The sequence below is a fragment of the Oncorhynchus nerka genome, linkage group LG24, assembly GCF_034236695.1.
Source record: "Oncorhynchus nerka isolate Pitt River linkage group LG24, Oner_Uvic_2.0, whole genome shotgun sequence".
Taxonomy (NCBI): domain Eukaryota; kingdom Metazoa; phylum Chordata; class Actinopteri; order Salmoniformes; family Salmonidae; genus Oncorhynchus; species Oncorhynchus nerka.
This window is the reverse complement of record NC_088419.1, coordinates 16927850-16947911: the sequence shown is the minus strand read 5'-3', so window position 1 is coordinate 16947911 and position 20062 is coordinate 16927850. Positions and strand designations below refer to the sequence as shown.

The 20062-nt window shown below is 43.2% G+C and overlaps 1 protein-coding gene across 2 annotated transcripts in view; it reads right to left on the bottom strand.

Moving 5' to 3' along the window:
* The window catches only part of ezrb (ezrin b), a 62955-nt gene that overhangs the window by 11620 nt on the left and 31273 nt on the right, over positions 1–20062 (bottom strand). For both annotated transcript variants that reach the window (XM_029631013.2, XM_029631014.2), the window contains exons 9-10: positions 18629–18725; positions 868–1031 (exon numbers count right to left, since the gene is read on the bottom strand). In XM_029631013.2, coding sequence (XP_029486873.1) covers positions 868–1031; positions 18629–18725 — 261 coding nt within the window. The remainder of the gene's footprint in view (positions 1–867; positions 1032–18628; positions 18726–20062) is intronic.

The window sequence follows — 20062 nt, the reverse complement described above, 5'->3', positions numbered from 1 at the left end:
GGTTCCAGTGTAGGTTTAGGGTTAGGTTTGGGGTTAGGTTCCAGTGTAGGGTTAGGTTCCAGTGTAGGGTTAGGTTTAAGGTTAGGTTCCAGTGTAGGTTTAGGTTCTAGTGTAGGGTTAGGTTTAGGTTCCAGTGTAGGGTTAGGTTCTAGTGTAGGGTTAGGTTTAGGGTTAGGTTCCAGGGTAGGGTTAGGTTCCAGTATAGGGTTAGGTTCTAGTATAGGGTTAGGTTCTAGTATAGGGTTAGGTATAGGGTTAGGTTCTAGTATAGGGTTAGGTTTAGGGTAAGGTTCTAGTGTAGGGTTAGGTTCTAGTGTAGGGTTAGGTTCTAGTGTAGGGTTAGGTTCTAATGTAGGGAAAGTCCTACAGGTGATTGTGACGGACCCTGGCCATCTAACATCATGTTGAAGAGCTGTGCGAAGGCCATCCTGTCCCGCTAACACTAGAAGATACAGCAGCCAGCTCCCACAACCTTGTCTTTAGGTCGCGTCACTCATCCCAGAATGAGGTCATGCTACTGAATCATCAGTGCTACGCTGGGATTACTCTAGTTATGCTAGTGGCCTATCTCTGCAGTACTTCATGTACCTGTGAAGCCTGCAAAGGTGCTGAGCATGTCTTGCTATAATGAAGAGCATGCTATGCTTTGGAGTAAGAGATACATGCTAGGATATGATTCATGGCATATTTTTGTAACTTTGGGCAACTCCGATCATGGGATACAATATATCCCTTTTCGTGAGTGATATTCTGAATCTGATTATGTGTGTTTGTGTAGGGATGGAGCAAATGCATGCACATACAGTAGTTCTCCAGGAGGAGAGTTGGCCACCCTAATTCTAAACTCACACACACACACACACACACCTCTCCATCTGTTTCTGGTGTTTCTCCTCGCGGGCCTGGGCCTTCATCTGCTGCACCTCGATGGTGTCTGGCTTGCGGCGGCGCATGTACAGCTCATGGTTGCCCATGCACAGCTGCAGGATACGCTTGTTGATGCGCAGGCGAGGGGCAAAGAACACAAAGTCCTGAGAGAGGAAGAGATTAGAAAGAGAGGGGGGTAGGAAAAGAGAGAGAATGGGTAGAGAGAAAGGGGGAGGGGTGAGTAGAGAGAGAGAGAGAGCAGGGGAGAGTGGTGAGTGAGAGAAAGGTGAAGGAGGGTGGAGAAAAGAACAAAACTCAGGTCAGACTAAATGGTTTTGCAAACAGTCATCTTTAGTGTTTCCATAACGTTGAAATGACAAAGGCTCTACTAACAGTAGGCAGGTGCAGAGTCCGAAACTCGACAACACCCATAGCGACCATTTAGTTTGGAATGGAAAGTTAAAATGGCAGCTGAAAGGAACAGTAGGGATGACTAAACCAAACCTTTAATTTGAAGGAGACACTTCCCATCTGCGGTTACCCCCCCCCCCCCCCCATCACATGTACAGTTGAAGTCGGAGGGATACACTTAGGTTGGAGTCATTAAAACTAATATTTCAACCACTCCACAAAATTATTGTTAACAAACTATAGTTTTGGCAAGTCGGTTAGGACATCTACATTGTACATGACAAGTCATTTTTTCAACATTTGTTTACAGACAGATTATTTAACTTATAATTCACTGTATCACAATTCCAGTGGGTCAGAAGTTTACAGTTGGCTGTGCCTTTAAATAACTTCCATTCCAGAAAATTATGTCATGACTTTAGAGGCTTCCGATTGGCTAATTGACATCATTTGAGTTCATTGGAGGTGTACCTGTGGATGTATTTCAAGGCCTACCTCCAAACTCAGTGCCTCTTTGCTTGAAATCATGGGAAAATCAAAAGACCTCAGAAAAAAATTGTAGACCCCCACAAGTCTGGTTCATCGTTGGGAGGAATTTCCAAAAGCCTGAAGGTACCACATTCATCTCTACAAACAATAGTACGCAAGTATAAACACCATGGGACCACGCAGCTGTCATACCGCTCAGGAAGGAGACGCGTTCTGTCTCCTAGAGATTAACGTACTTTGGTGCGAAAAGTGCAAATCAATCCCAGAACAACAGCAAAGGACCTTGTGAAGATGCTGGAGGAAACGGGAGCAAAAGTATCTATATCCACAGTAAAACGAGTCCTTTATTGACATAACCTGAAAGGCCGCTCAGCAAGGAAGAAGCCACTGGTCCAAAACCACCATAAAAAAGCCAGACTACGGTTTGCAACTGCACTTCAGGACAAAGATCGTACTTTTTGGAGAAATGTCCTCTGGTCTGATGAAACAAAAACAGAACTGTTCCACCATAATGACTATCATTATGTTTGGAGGAAAAAGGGGGAGGCTTGCAAGCCAAAGAACACCCTCCCAAACGTGAAACACTGGGGTGGCAGCATCATGTTGTGGGGGTGCTTTGCTGCAGGAGAGACTGGTGCACTTTACAAAATAGATGGCATCATGAGGAGGGGATATATTGAAGCAACATCTCAAGACATCAGTCAGGAAGTTAAAGCTTGGTCGCAAATGGGTCTTCCAAATGGACAATGACCCCAAATATACTTCCAAAGTTGTGGAAAAATGGCTTAAGGACAACAATGTCAAGGTATTGGAGTGGCCATCACAAAGCCCTGTCCTCAATCCTATAGAAAATGTGTGGGCAGAACTGAAAAAGTGTGTGTGAGCAAGGAGGCCTACAAACCTGACTCAGTTACACCAGCTTTGTCAGGAGAAATGGGCCAAAATTCACCCAACTTACTGTGGGAAGCTTGTGGAAGGCTACCCGAAACGTTTGACCCAAGTTAAACAATTTAAAGGCAATGCTACCAAATACTAATTTAGTGTATGTAAAATCTGAAATAAATCATTCTCTATACTATTATTCTGGCATTTCACATTCTTAAAATAAAGTGGTGATCCTAACTGACAAGGAATTGTGAAAAACTGAGTTTAAATGTATTTGGCTAAGGTGTATGTAAACTTCAGACTTCAACTGTAGATTATGGTAATTCATTGTAACAGAACATACAACTCCTGTAATGAAGCAGACAATAAAACGTCATTTTCAAACATTTGCTAAAATGCAATTGGCAGGAAAATACCAATCTAAATGGCCCACCTGATACTGTTTCCATAGTTACACAATCTCTGTTAGAATCTAAATATGCAACAACTAGGACGGGTTGTTACTATGACTAGGACGGGTTGTTACTATGACTAGGACGGGTTGTTACTATGACGGGTTGTTAATATGACTAGGATGGGTTGTTAGTAGGACTAGGATGGGTTGTTAATAGGACTAGGACGGGTTGTTAATAGGACTAGGACGGGTTGTTAATAGGACTAGGACGGGTTGTTAATAGGACTAGGACGGGTTGTTACTATGACGGGTTGTTACTATGACGGGTTATTAATATGACTAGGACGGGTTGTTACTATGACTAGGATTGGTTGTTAATAGGACTAGGGTGGGTTGTTACTATGACGGGTTGTTACTATGACGGGTTGTTACTATGACGGGTTGTTACTATGACGGGTTGTTAATATGACTAGGACGGGTTGTTACTATGACTAGGACGGGTTGTTACTATGACGGGTTATTAATATGACGGGTTATTAATATGACTAGGACGGGTTGTTACTATGACTAGGACGGGTTATTACTATGACGGGTTGTTACTATGACTAGGACGGGTTGTTACTATGACTAGGATGGGTTGTTACTATGACTAGGACGGGTTGTTACTATGACGGGTTATTAATATGACTAGGACGGGTTGTTACTATGACTAGGATTGGTTGTTAATAGGACTAGGGTGGGTTGTTACTATGACTAGGACGGGTTGTTACTATGACGGGTTGTTAATATGACTAGGACGGGTTGTTACTATGACTAGGACGGGTTGTTACTATGACGGGTTATTAATATGACGGGTTATTAATATGACTAGGACGGGTTGTTACTATGACTAGGATGGGTTGTTACTATGACTAGGATGGGTTGTTACTATGACTAGGATGGGTTGTTACTATGACGGGTTGTTACTAGGACGGGTTATTAATATGACTAGGACGGGTTGTTACTATGACTAGGGTGGGTTGTTACTATGACGGGTTGTTACTATGGGGTTGTTACTATGACGGGTTGTTACTATGACGGGTTGTTAATATGACTAGGACGGGTTGTTACTATGACTGGTTGTTACTATGACTAGGACGGGTTGTTACTATGACTAGGACGGGTTGTTACTATGACGGGTTATTAATATGACGGGTTATTAATATGACTAGGACGGGTTGTTACTATGACTAGGACGGGTTGTTACTATGACGGGTTATTAATATGATGGGTTATTAATATGACTAGGACGGGTTGTTACTATGACTAGGACGGGTTGTTACTATGACTAGGATTGGTTGTTAATAGGACTAGGGTGGGTTGTTACTATGACTAGGACGGGTTGTTACTATGACGGGTTGTTAATATGACTAGGACGGGTTGTTACTATGACGGGTTATTAATATGACGGGTTATTAATATGACTAGGACGGGTTGTTACTATGACTAGGACGGGTTGTTACTATGACTAGGACGGGTTGTTACTATGACTAGGACGGGTTGTTACTATGACTAGGATGGGTTGTTACTATGACGGGTTGTTACTATGACTGGGATGGGTTGTTAATATGACTAGGATGGGTTGTCAATAGGACTAGGATGGGTTGTCACTATGACTAGGATGGGTTGTCACTATGACTAGGATGGGTTGTTAATATGACTAGGATGGGTTGTTAATATGACTAGGATGGGTTGTTAGTATGACTAGGATGGGTTGTTAATAGGACTAGGATGGGTTGTTAATAGGACTAGGATGGGTTGTTAATAGGACTAGGATGGGTTGTTAATAGGACTAGGACGGGTTGTTACTATGACGGGTTGTTAATATGACTAGGATGGGTTGTTAGTAGGACTAGGATGGGTTGTTAATAGGACTAGGATGGGTTGTTAATAGGACTAGGACGGGTTGTTAATAGGACTAGGACGGGTTGTTAATAGGACTAGGACGGGTTGTTAATAGGACTAGGACGGGTTGTTAATAGGAGTAGGACGGGTTGTTAATAGGACTAGGACGGGTTGTTACTATGACGGGTTGTTACTATGACGGGTTATTAATATGACTAGGACGGGTTGTTACTATGACTAGGATTGGTTGTTAATAGGACTAGGGTGGGTTGTTACTATGACGGGTTGTTACTATGACGGGTTGTTAATATGACTAGGACGGGTTGTTACTATGACTAGGACGGGTTGTTACTATGACGGGTTATTAATATGACGGGTTATTAATATGACTAGGACGGGTTGTTACTATGACTAGGACGGGTTGTTACTATGACTAGGACGGGTTGTTACTATGACTAGGACGGGTTGTTACTATGACTAGGACGGGTTGTTACTATGACTAGGACGGGTTGTTACTATGACGGGTTATTAATATGACTAGGACGGGTTGTTACTATGACTAGGATTGGTTGTTAATAGGACTAGGGTGGGTTGTTACTATGACTAGGACGGGTTGTTACTATGACGGGTTGTTACTATGACGGGTTGTTAATATGACTAGGACGGGTTGTTACTATGACTAGGACGGGTTGTTACTATGACGGGTTATTAATATGACTAGGACGGGTTGTTACTATGACTAGGATGGGTTGTTACTATGACTAGGATGGGTTGTTACTATGACTAGGACGGGTTGTTACTAGGACGGGTTATTAATATGACTAGGACGGGTTGTTACTATGACTAGGGTGGGTTGTTACTATGACTAGGACGGGTTGTTACTATGACTAGGACGGGTTGTTACTATGACGGGTTGTTACTATGACGGGTTGTTACTATGACGGGTTGTTACTATGACTAGGACGGGTTGTTACTATGACTAGGACGGGTTGTTACTATGACGGGTTATTAATATGACGGGTTATTAATATGACTAGGACGGGTTGTTACTATGACTAGGACGGGTTGTTACTATGACTAGGATTGGTTGTTAATAGGACTAGGGTGGGTTGTTACTATGACTAGGACGGGTTGTTACTATGACGGGTTGTTAATATGACTAGGACGGGTTGTTACTATGACTAGGACGGGTTGTTACTATGACGGGTTATTAATATGACGGGTTATTAATATGACTAGGACGGGTTGTTACTATGACTAGGACGGGTTGTTACTATGACTAGGACGGGTTGTTACTATGACGGGTTGTTACTATGACTGGGATGGGTTGTTACTATGACTAGGATGGGTTGTTAATAGGACTAGGATGGGTTGTCAATAGGACTAGGATGGGTTGTCAATAGGACTAGGATGGGTTGTCACTATGACTAGGATGGGTTGTCACTATGACTAGGATGGGTTGTTAATATGACTAGGATGGGTTGTTAATATGACTAGGATGGGTTGTTAATATGACTAGGATGGGTTGTTAATATGACTAGGATGGGTTGTTAATATGACTAGGATGGGTTGTTAATATGACTAGGATGGGTTGTTAATATGACTAGGATGGGTTGTTAATATGACTAGGATGGGTTGTTAGTAGGACTAGGATGGGTTGTTAGTAGGACTAGGATGGGTTGTTAATAGGACTAGGATGGGTTGTTAATAGGACTAGGATGGGTTGTTAATAGGACTAGGATGGGTTGTTAATAGGACTAGGAAGGGTTGTTAATATGACTAGGAAGAGTTGTTAATATGACTAGGAAGGGTTGTTAATATGACTAGGAAGGGTTGTTACTATGACTAGGATGGGTTGTTAATATGACTAGGATGGGTTGTTAATATGACTAGGATGGGTAGTTAATATGACTAGGATGGGTTGTTAATATGACTAGGATGGGTTGTTAATATGACTAGGATGGGTTGTTAATATGACTAGGATGGGTTGTTAATATGACTAGGATGGGTTGTTAATATGACTAGGATGGGTTGTTAATATGACTAGGATGGGTTGTTAATATGACTAGGATGGGTTGTTACTATGACTAGGACGGGTTGTTACTATGACTAGGACGGGTTGTTACTATGACTAGGACGGGTTGTTACTATGACTAGGATGGGTTGTTACTATGACGGGTTGTTACTATGACTGGGATGGGTTGTTAATAGGACTAGGATGGGTTGTCAATAGGACTAGGATGGGTTGTCACTATGACTAGGATGGGTTGTCACTATGACTAGGATGGGTTGTTAATATGACTAGGATGGGTTGTTAATATGACTAGGATGGGTTGTTAGTAGGACTAGGATGGGTTGTTAATAGGACTAGGATGGGTTGTTAATAGGACTAGGATGGGTTGTTAATAGGACTAGGATGGGTTGTTAATAGGACTAGGATGGGTTGTTAATAGGACTAGGACGGGTTGTTAATATGACTAGGATGGGTTGTTAGTAGGACTAGGATGGGTTGTTAATAGGACTAGGACGGGTTGTTAATAGGACTAGGACGGGTTGTTAATAGGACTAGGACGGGTTGTTAATAGGACTAGGACGGGTTGTTAATAGGACTAGGACGGGTTGTTAATAGGACTAGGACGGGTTGTTACTATGACGGGTTGTTACTATGACGGGTTATTAATATGACTAGGACGGGTTGTTACTATGACTAGGATTGGTTGTTAATAGGACTAGGGTGGGTTGTTACTATGACGGGTTGTTACTATGACGGGTTGTTAATATGACTAGGACGGGTTGTTACTATGACTAGGACGGGTTGTTACTATGACGGGTTATTAATATGACGGGTTATTAATATGACTAGGACGGGTTGTTACTATGACTAGGACGGGTTGTTACTATGACTAGGACGGGTTGTTACTATGACTAGGACGGGTTGTTACTATGACTAGGACGGGTTGTTACTATGACTAGGACGGGTTGTTACTATGACGGGTTATTAATATGACTAGGACGGGTTGTTACTATGACTAGGATTGGTTGTTAATATGACTAGGACGGGTTGTTACTATGACTAGGACGGGTTGTTACTATGACGGGTTATTAATATGACGGGTTATTAATATGACTAGGACGGGTTGTTACTATGACTGGGATGGGTTGTTACTATGACTAGGATGGGTTGTTAATAGGACTAGGATGGGTTGTCAATAGGACTAGGATGGGTTGTCAATAGGACTAGGATGGGTTGTCACTATGACTAGGATGGGTTGTCACTATGACTAGGATGGGTTGTTACTATGACTAGGATGGGTTGTTAATATTGACTAGGATGGGTTGTTAATATGACTAGGATGGGTTGTTAATATGACTAGGATGGGTTGTTAATATGACTAGGTTATGGGTTGTTAATATAGGACTAGGATGGGTTGTTAGTAGGACTAGGATGGGTTGTTAATAGGACTAGGGATGGGTTGTTACTATAGGACTAGGATGGGTTGTTACTAGGACTAGGATGGGTTGTTACTATGGACTAGGACGGGTTGTTACTAGGATGGGTTGTTAATATGACTAGGGGGGTTGTTACTATGACTAGGATGACTATGGGGCGGGTTGTTAAGAGTTGTTACTATGACTAGGACGGGTTGTTACTATGAAGGTTGTTAATATGACTAGGAAGGGTTGTTACTATGACTAGGATGGGTTGTTAATATGACTAGGATGGGTTTGTTACTATGACTAGGATGGGTTGTTACTATGACTAGGATGGGTTGTTAATATGACTAGGATGGGTTGTTACTATGACTAGGATGGGTTGTTACTATGACTAGGATGGGTTGTTAATATGACTAGGATGGGTTGTTAATATGACTAGGATGGGTTGTTAATATGACTAGGATGGGTTGTTAATATGACTAGGATGGGTTGTTACTATGACTAGGACGGGTTGTTACTATGACTAGGACGGGTTGTTACTATGACTAGGACGGGTTGTTACTATGACTAGGATGGGTTGTTACTATGACGGGTTGTTACTATGACTGGGACTGGGTTGTTACTATACTAGGATGGGTTGTCAATAGGACTAGGATGGGTTGTCACTATGACTAGGATGGGTTGTCACTATGACTAGGATGGGTTGTTAATATGACTAGGATGGGTTGTTAATATGACTAGGATGGGTTGTTACTATGACTAGGATGGGTTGTTAATAGGACTAGGATGGGTTGTTAATAGGACTAGGATGGGTTGTTAATAGGACTAGGATGGGTTGTTAATAGGACTAGGATGGGTTGTTAATAGGACTAGGACGGGTTGTTAATATGACTAGGATGGGTTGTTAGTAGGACTAGGATGGGTTGTTAATAGACTAGGACGGGTTGTTAATAGGACTAGGATGGGTTGTTATAGGACTAGGATGGGTTGTTAATAGGACTAGGATGGGTTGTTAATAGGATGGGTTGTTAGGACTAGGATGGGTTGTTAATAGGACTAGGATGGGTTGTTACTATGACGGGTTGTTACTATGACGGGTTATTAATATGACTAGGACGGGTTGTTACTATGACTAGGATTGGTTGTTAATAGGACTAGGATGGGTTGTTACTATGACGGGTTGTTACTATGACGGGTTGTTAATATGACTAGGACGGGTTGTTACTATGACTAGGACGGGTTGTTACTATGACGGGTTATTAATATGACGGAAGGTTGTTATTAATATGACTAGGACGGGTTGTTACTATGACTAGGACGGGTTGTTACTATGACTAGGACGGGTTGTTACTATGACTAGGACGGGTTGTTACTATGACTAGGACGGGTTGTTACTATGACTAGGACGGGTTGTTACTATGACTAGGGTTGTTAATATGACTAGGACGGGTTGTTACTATGACTAGGATTGGTTGTTAATATGACTAGGGTGGGTTGTTACTATGACTAGGACGGGTTGTTACTATGACGGGTTGTTACTATGACGGGTTATTAATATGACTAGGACGGGTTGTTACTATGACTAGGACGGGTTGTTACTATGACGGGTTATTAATATGACTAGGACGGGTTGTTACTATGACTAGGATGGGTTGTTACTATGACTAGGATGGGTTGTTACTATGACTAGGACGGGTTGTTACTAGGACGGGTTATTAATATGACTAGGACGGGTTGTTACTATGACTAGGACGGGTTGTTACTATGACGGGTTGTTACTATGACGGGTTGTTACTATGACGGGTTGTTACTATGACTAGGACGGGTTGTTACTATGACTAGGACGGGTTGTTACTATGACGGGTTATTAATATCACGGGTTATTAATATGACTAGGACGGGTTGTTACTATGACTAGGACGGGTTGTTACTATGACTAGGATTGGTTGTTAATAGGACTAGGGTGGGTTGTTACTATGACTAGGACGGGTTGTTACTATGACGGGTTGTTACTATGACGGGTTGTTAATATGACTAGGACGGGTTGTTACTATGACTAGGACGGGTTGTTACTATGACGGGTTATTAATATGACGGGTTATTAATATGACTAGGACGGGTTGTTACTATGACTAGGACGGGTTGTTACTATGACTAGGACGGGTTGTTACTATGACGGGTTGTTACTATGACGGGTTGTTACTATGACTAGGACGGGTTGTTACTATGACTAGGACGGGTTGTTACTATGACTAGGACGGGTTGTTACTATGACTAGGACGGGTTGTTACTATAACTAGGACGGGTTGTTACTATGACTAGGACGGGTTGTTACTATGACTAGGACGGGTTGTTACTATGACGGGTTATTAATATGACTAGGACGGGTTGTTACTATGACTAGGATTGGTTGTTAATAGGACTAGGGTGGGTTGTTACTATGACTAGGACGGGTTGTTACTATGACGGGTTGTTACTATGACGGGTTGTTAATATGACTAGGACGGGTTGTTACTATGACTAGGACGGGTTGTTACTATGACGGGTTATTAATATGACTAGGACGGGTTGTTACTATGACTAGGATGGGTTGTTACTATGACTAGGATGGGTTGTTACTATGACTAGGACGGGTTGTTACTAGGACGGGTTATTAATATGACTAGGACGGGTTGTTACTATGACTAGGACGGGTTGTTACTATGACGGGTTGTTACTATGACGGGTTGTTACTATGACTAGGACGGGTTGTTACTATGACGGGTTATTAATATGACGGGTTATTAATATGACTAGGACGGGTTGTTACTATGACTAGGACGGGTTGTTACTATGACTAGGATTGGTTGTTAATAGGACTAGGGTGGGTTGTTACTATGACTAGGACGGGTTGTTACTATGACGGGTTGTTACTATGACGGGTTGTTAATATGACTAGGACGGGTTGTTACTATGACTAGGACGGGTTGTTACTATGACGGGTTATTAATATGTTATTAATATGACTAGGACGGGTTGTCAGGATTGTTACTATGACTAGGATGGGTTGTTACTATAGGGTTGTTACTAGACTGGGATGGGTTGTTACACTATGACTAGGATGGGTTGTCACTAGGACTAGGATGGGTTGTTAATATGACTAGGATGGGTTGTTAATATGACTAGGATGGGTTGTTAATATGACTAGGATGGGTTGTTAATATGACTAGGATGGGTTGTTAGTAGGACTAGGATGGGTTGTTAGTAGGACTAGGATGGGTTGTTAATAGGACTAGGATGGGTTGTTAATAGGACTAGGATGGGTTGTTAATAGGACTAGGATGGGTTGTTACTAGGACTAGGATGGGTTGTTAATAGGACTAGGATGGGTTGTTAATAGGACTAGGATGGGTTGTTAATAGGACTAGGATGGGTTGTCACTATGACTAGGATGGGTTGTTAATATGACTAGGATGGGTTGTTAATATGACAAGGATGGGTTGTTAATAGGACTAGGATGGGTTGTTAATAGGACTAGGATGGGTTGTTAATAGGACTAGGATGGGTTGTTAATATGACTAGGAAGGGTTGTTAATATGACTAGGAAGAGTTGTTAATATGACTAGGAAGGGTTGTTAATATGACTAGGAAGGGTTGTTAATAGGACTAGGATGGGTTGTTAATAGGACTAGGATGGGTTGTTAATAGGACTAGGAAGGGTTGTTAATATGACTAGGAAGGGTTGTTACTATGACTAGGAAGGGTTGTTACTATGACTAGGATGGGTTGTTAATATGACTAGGATGGGTTGTTAATATGACTAGGATGGGTTGTTAATATGACTAGGATGGGTTGTTAATATGACTAGGATGGGTTGTTAATATGACTAGGATGGGTTCTTAATATGACTAGGATGGGTTGTTAATATGACTAGGATGGGTTGTTAATATGACTAGGATGGGTTGTTAATATGACTAGGATGGGTTGTTAATAGGACTAGGATGGGTTGTTACTATGACTAGGATTGTGCCTTTGGCTTCTGGACAACAAAATAAAGTTGAAATAAAATAATTGCCTCCATGTTTCAAGTACATGTTTTCAAAATGCATACTGCTTCCACCTGCCTGCATACTGTTGCCTATGCAACGGTATGCATGGGAAACGTGGGCCCTTCTTGGTTTGGGATAGTTTTTTCTCCCGGTCAATTTGGCTGGCAACAATTCTATTTATTGGCTTTTAATTGTTTATATCTGCCAAAAGGCCGGCAATTACCGGCTAACGGAAACCCTGGCGCACACACATACACAAACACACACCCACTGGCTTGAGCAGAAGAGATAAGGTGCCTTGAGCGTAGAGGCTTGATGGACATTAGGACATTAGAAGAGCACTCAGGGTGTGTGCACGTGTGTGTATGGATGCACATGTGTGTGTGTGCATCCTCATGCACGTTTGTGTGCATGTGTGTCTGTATTGCTCCCTATCTGTGCCACAGGGGCTGGAGCCAGGGTTCTGTTGACAATGGAAGATGGGATTGAGGATAGGGCTAATGGACCTGCTGCTCCCAAGGCGACAGAGGAGGAGAGGATAGGGCTAATGGACCTGCTGCTCCCAAGGAGACAGAGGAGGAGAAGAGAGGATAGGGCTAATGAAGGAGACAGAGGAGGAGCGAGGTTAGGATAGGGCTAATGAAGGAGACAGAGGTGGAGAGGAGAGGATAGGGCTAATGGACCTGCTGCTCCCAAGGAGACAGAGGAGGAGAAGAGAGGATAGCGCTAATGAAGGAGGTGGAGAGGAGATAGGATAAGGCTGAGAGGTTAGGATAGGGTTCATGATGGAGCCATAGGAGAGGAGAGAGGATAGGGCTGAGAGGTTAGGATAGGGCTAATGAAGGAGACAGAGGAGGAGTGAGGTTAGGATAGGGCTAATGAAGGAGACAGAGGAGGAGAGAGGTTAGGATAGGGCTAATGAAGGAGACAGAGGAGGAGAGAGGTTAGGATTGGGCTAATGAAGGAGACAGAGGAGAGAGGTTAGGATAGGGCTGAGAGGTTAGGATAGGGTTAATGAAGGAGAGGAGAGGAGATAGGAGGCAGGTAGAACTGGCAATATGGGAGGTGAGCGAGCCAACACCCACATAGTGTAATTGTACTTACAGTAAACATCTTCCTGTACCTCATACTTACACTGCATTGATTTGTTTGTGCTGTATAGCCAACTCCTATGGTTGTTGTTTGGCCAAACACAAACAGATCTGGGACCAGGCTTACTGTGTTTTAAATTCAGCTGCTGCAGCTGTTTGCTGATGCTTTCAGATTGGTTTCATTGTGATGTTAAGTGTGGTGTGTGGAGACAGTGTGTGATGTGGTGAATGCCATCCATCATCAAAACAGTGTCATTGTGATTCAGGATCATGGCGACCTGCATATGATGCCTGATTCAGACTGTAGGGCTGACCCAAACTGTAATGTGTTGGCTCTAATAAGTTTATTTTCACATTGTCCTATACAGCACAGTTCCAGCAACTATGGTAGATGCGTAACCAGGCCAGAACAGCTTGGCTTGGTTTGGCCCTGTAGTGTGGAACTATAGTGTAACTCACTGGGGCCTTCTTGGTTTGGCCCTGTAGTGTAACTCACTGGGGCCTTCTTGGTTTGGCCCTGTACTGTAACTCACTGGAGTCTTCTTGGTTTGGCCCTGTAGTGTAACTCACTGGAGCCTTCTTGGTTTGGCCCTGTAGTGTGGAACTATAGTGTAACTCACTGGAGTCTTCTTGGTTTGGCCCTGTAGTGTAACTCACTGGAGCCTTCTTGGTTTGGCCCTGTAGTGTGGAACTATAGTGTAACTCACTGGAGCCTTCTTGGTTTGGCCCTGTAGTGTGGAACTATAGTGTAACTCACTGGAGTCTTCTTGGTTTGGCCCTGTAGTGTGGAACTATAGTGTAACTCACTGGAGTCTTCTTGGTTTGGCCCTGTAGTGTGGAACTATAGTGTAACTCACTGGAGTCTTCTTGGTTTGGCCCTGTAGTGTGGAACTATAGTGTAACTCACTGGAGTCTTCTTGGTTTGGCCCTGTAGTGTAACTCACTGGAGCCTTCTTGGTTTGGCCCTGTAGTGTAACTCACTGGAGCCTTCTTGGTTTGGCCCTGTAGTGTGGAACTATAGTGTAACTCACTGGAGTCTTCTTGGTTTGGCCCTGTAGTGTGGAACTATAGTGTAACTCACTGGAGTCTTCTTGGTTTGGCCCTGTAGTGTAACTCACTGGAGCCTTCTTGGTTTGGCCCTGTAGTGTGGAACTATAGTGTAACTCACTGGAGTCTTCTTGGTTTGGCCCTGTAGTGTAACTCACTGGAGTCTTCTTGGTTTGGCCCTGTAGTGTAACTCACTGGAGCCTTCTTGGTTTGGCCCTGTAGTGTGGAACTATAGTGTAACTCACTGGGGCCTTCTTGGTTTGGCCCTGTAGTGTAACTCACTGGAGCCTTCTTGGTTTGGCCCTGTAGTGTGGAACTATAGTGTAACTCACTGGAGTCTTCTTGGTTTGGCCCTGTAGTGTGGAACTATAGTGTAACTCACTGGAGCCTTCTTGGTTTGGCCCTGTAGTGTAACTCACTGGAGTCTTCTTGGTTTGGCCCTGTAGTGTAACTCACTGGAGCCTTCTTGGTTTGGCCCTGTAGTGTAACTCACTGGAGTCTTCTTGGTTTGGCCCTGTAGTGTAACTCACTGGAGCCTTCTTGGTTTGGCCCTGTAGTGTAACTCACTGGAGCCTTCTTGGTTTGGCCCTGTAGTGTAACTCACTGGAGCCTTCTTGGTTTGGCCCTGTAGTGTGGAACTATAGTGTAACTCACTGGAGTCTTCTTGGTTTGGCCCTGTAGTGTGGAACTATAGTGTAACTCACTGGAGTCTTCTTGGTTTGGCCCTGTAGTGTGGAACTATAGTGTAACTCACTGGAGCCTTCTTGGTTTGGCCCTGTAGTGTGGAACTATAGTGTAACTCACTGGAGTCTTCTTGGTTTGGCCCTGTAGTGTGGAACTATAGTGTAACTCACTGGAGTCTTCTTGGTTTGGCCCTGTAGTGTGGAACTATAGTGTAACTCACTGGAGTCTTCTTGGTTTGGCCCTGTAGTGTGGAACTATAGTGTAACTCACTGGAGTCTTCTTGGTTTGGCCCTGTAGTGTAACTCACTGGAGCCTTCTTGGTTTAGCCCTGTAGTGTAACTCACTGGAGCCTTCTTGGTTTGGCCCTGTAGTGTGGAACTATAGTGTAACTCACTGGAGTCTTCTTGGTTTGGCCCTGTAGTGTGGAACTATAGTGTAACTCACTGGAGTCTTCTTGGTTTGGCCCTGTAGTGTGGAACTATAGTGTAACTCACTGGAGCCTTCTTGGTTTGGCCCTGTAGTGTGGAACTATAGTGTAACTCACTGGGGCCTTCTTGGTTTGGCCCTGTAGTGTAACTCACTGGAGCCTTCTTGGTTTGGCCCTGTAGTGTGGAACTATAGTGTAACTCACTGGAGTCTTCTTGGTTTGGCCCTGTAGTGTGGAACTATAGTGTAACTCACTGGAGCCTTCTTGGTTTGGCCCTGTAGTGTAACTCACTGGAGCCTTCTTGGTTTGGCCCTGTAGTGTAACTCACTGGAGCCTTCTTGGTTTGGCCCTGTAGTGTGGAACTATAGTGTAACTCACTGGAGTCTTCTTGGTTTGGCCCTGTAGTGTGGAACTATAGTGTAACTCACTGGAGTCTTCTTGGTTTGGCCCTGTAGTGTGGAACTATAGTGTAACTCACTGGAGTCTTCTTGGTTTGGCCCTGTAGTGTGGAACTATAGTGTAACTCACTGGAGCCTTCTTGGTTTGGCCCTGTAGTGTGGAACTATAGTGTAACTCACTGGGGCCTTCTTGGTTTGGCCCTGTAGTGTAACTCACTGGAGTCTTCTTGGTTTGGCCCTGTAGTGTAACTCACTGGAGTCTTCTTGGTTTGGCCCTGTAGTGTAACTCACTGGAGTCTTCTTGGTTTGGCCCTGTAGTGTGGAACTATAGTGTAACTCACTGGAGTCTTCTTGGTTTGGCCCTGTAGTGTGGAACTATAGTGTAACTCACTGGAACCTAACGTAAACCTCACTTTTGTACATCGCCTTGGTCCGTACAATTGACTTTATTTTAGCGTCCCAAAAACGTAACACTTCCAGATCGACTGTAATGTCAATACCATTGTAAAGCACAATTTTTCCCATTTCCAACAAAATCAATGACATGACCTCCACGCTGCACATTTCTGCATGATTCAAGAAGGCAATGAGCTCCGTCGGGTCTTTGTTACTGTTATTTAATTATTCCAATATGTTTTCATTAATTTAATTCGCTTAATCTATTTCATGAGAATTTGTAAGATTCTTGTTTGTATAAAATAGACGGAGACCAGTCTTATCAATAATAGATAAAAGTATTTCTTCTCGGAGAACGCTGCCACATTATCACGAGCAACAGTTTATATACAATAACATGTCATTTCATTGCTTCTAGAACTAATCCCCTCTTCCCGACCTAGAATTAAGTGAGTTTAAAAGTTCATTCCAACTCACTAACACACTCACAGGTCACACAACATAACTGAATTAACTCTTGACCCCTCACCATTATCGATCACCACTTAGCTGATAGTTCTAATTAACAGAAAAACTAGGAATGCACTCACTGCCTTATCTAAAACACCCCAGAGCTCAGTTTCGTCGGTTGTGCTTACTTAACCCACTCCTCTCCAGACTAGTTTGGAATGGTGTTTGTTATATTTAATTACTCCTTGTCCGTGTCACACAATCCCTTCTTATGAACTCATATTGTTAATCAGATATAAGTTTACTTAGTTACAGTTCCATTTAAAATGAGAATATTGTTTAGTCATTTATTCATAATATTCCTAACAGTCTTTTTAGAAATGGCGGGTGGGGAAGAGAAACTAATGCGTGATAGTGAGAAGGAGAGATGTCGTGTGGAAAACAGCTTTTTTTCCACTCGATCTGTCCATCTTATCACCTTATCGTCTCTAAAAATGTAAATAAAACACTATAAAGAGTTTATATAATGTGTCATTACATACCTATTTGAAGGTTTGTGTCGAATTTGAATCGGGTTTTTGGGGCAGTGCTAAAGTGATATTCAGAAGTAAACATTGTCATTTGAGGGTCATGATCGCTTGCAGTGACGACGCAAAAAATTACTAGGTATCCCCCCTTACCCCTGTCCCTGTCCTTTTCTTGTTTTTAAATGATGAGAGAAGTGCTACACCTGGTGGAGAGAGATTGTAAGACAGAAATAGTAGCTTTATGCGTGCTGTACGTTACGACATGACACGTCAAGATGTAATGGAGGGTCAGTTTTTAACTTTTCATCCAATACTATAGAGCCATTACCATGTTGATCAACGCTTGAATAGAAACCTAGTTCACACCCCCGATTTTGAAGTCAACACAGTCGCCACAATCCCATTAGTTTTCTTTGTAGCCTCGTTTGAATGTCGCGGTTGCGCACATTTGTATGGAACGGGGTGAGTTTACGTTACTTGGTTTGGCCCTGTAGTGTGGAAATATAGTGTAACTCACTGGAGCCGTTTTGGTTTGGCCCTGTAGTGTGGAAATATAGTGTAACTCACTGGAGCCGTTTTGGTTTGGCCCTGTAGTGTGGAAATATAGTGTAACTCACTGGAGCCTTCTTGGCTTGGCCCTGTAGTGTGGATCTAAACTGAGTGTACAAAACATTAGGAACACCTTCCTAATATTGAATTGCCCCCCCCCCTTTTGCCCTCAGAACAGCCTCAAGTCGTAAAGGCATGGACTCTAAAATGTTTCAAAAACATTCCACAGGGATACTGGCCCATGTTGACTCAATGCTTCCCACAGTGTCAAGTTGGCTGGATGTCCTTTGTGTGGTGGACCATTCTTGATACACACAGGAAACTGTTGAGCATGAAAAACCCAGCAGCGTTGCATTTCTTGACACACTCAAACTGGTGCGCCTGGCACCTACTACAATACCCCATTCAATGGAACTTAAATATTTTGTCTTGCCCATTCACCCTCTTAATGGCACACATACACAATCCATGTCTCAATTGTCTCAAGGCTTAAAAATCCTTTAATAACCTGTCTCCTCCCCTTCATCTACACTGATTGAAGTGGATTTAGCAAGTGACATCAATAAGGGATCATAGCTTTAACCTGGATTCACCTGATCAGTCTGTGTCATGGAAAAAGCAGGTGTTCCTAATGTTTGTAGACTCAGTTTATAATGTGTAACTCACCGGGGCCTTCTTGTCGATGGGTTTGATGATGAACTTCTTGTCGTTGAAGGAGATGTTCCTGATCTCGCTCCAGGGGAAACCGATCTTTGGGGTCAGTCTGGTGGGGGAGGAGGCAAACCAGTCTAAGTATTGTGTAGGCCGCATGTGCTTTAAACAGGTTGTCATTTATTGGGATTACTCATGTACTGGAGGCAGCTCTGCAGGGTGGTCACTAGCTGACACAGCCACAAAGTCTTAAATCTCATTTTAAACCTAACCCTCACCTTAACCCTTAACCACACTTCTAACCTTATGCCTAACCCTAACCCAAATTAAAACCAAAAAGCACATTTTTGTTTTCATGAATTCTTACGATATATAGCCAATTTTGACTTTGCAGCTAGCCCATCTAGTGGATATCACTGCCTCCAGGACAAGCGTCTTTACGTGGCTAAATAGTGGACATTACAGTGTACATTTTCCATAGATTTATTCCAGATTATTTCCCAACTCACAATCCAGGGTTTTTGTAGCCAAATATTTCAATTGAAATTATTTTAGGCAGGAGGAACAGAGCTAGGTGGCTGGGCCCGCCCCACCCCCTGGGGTTTGTGGTATATGGCCAATATACCAAGGCTAATGGCTGTATCCAGGCACTCCATGTTGCATGGTGCATGGAACAGCCCTTAGCAGTGATATATTGGTCATATACTACACTTCGTTGGGCCTTATTGCTTAAATATAGTGCACTACTTTTGACCAGGGCCCCATAGGGCTATGCACTACATATGGAAAAGGGTGCCATTGGTTACGCAGCCTGGGATGTGGTAGGAAACAATTGCAAATAGGATATGATTCATCCATGTGTGAGGCAGGACTGTGTGTTGTACTACTGTGTTGTACATGTTGGCCTCTGTATCAATAGGGCTAGGTGGGAGGAATCTGGGGTGGGGCTCGTCCATTGTGTACTAGAGAGAGACACATTGACTGGATGCCAATCTCATTTGGCAATTTACGGACACACACACGCGAGAGCACACACACACACACAGTTGTTTGATCCGCCTTGCAGTGACACCCAGTGAGACACAGCGAAACCCTGCTGCTGCCTGAACTGGTATTTCAATTCCTGGGTGACATACACCTAACGAATCCCAGATCTGTTTGTGCTGTATTGTTAACACCTACGTCACGTTTTGTCACCTTTTGTACAAACAGATCTGATACCAGACTAGAGGTTATTTGAGCAGTTCTGTCTTCAACAAGCTTTCCATGGAGACCCAAACCTGAACTCTACAGGGTATTTTAGCATCAATGTTAGTGAACACTGTTAAGTTAAAGGGATAGATCATTTTTTTGCTCTGTACTGAAAGTGCTCCATCTTGAAAACATAACTGCTGACATGCTCCAGATCTCCAGTACTGGGATCTCCAGTAGTTGTCTGTCTCTCTGGGC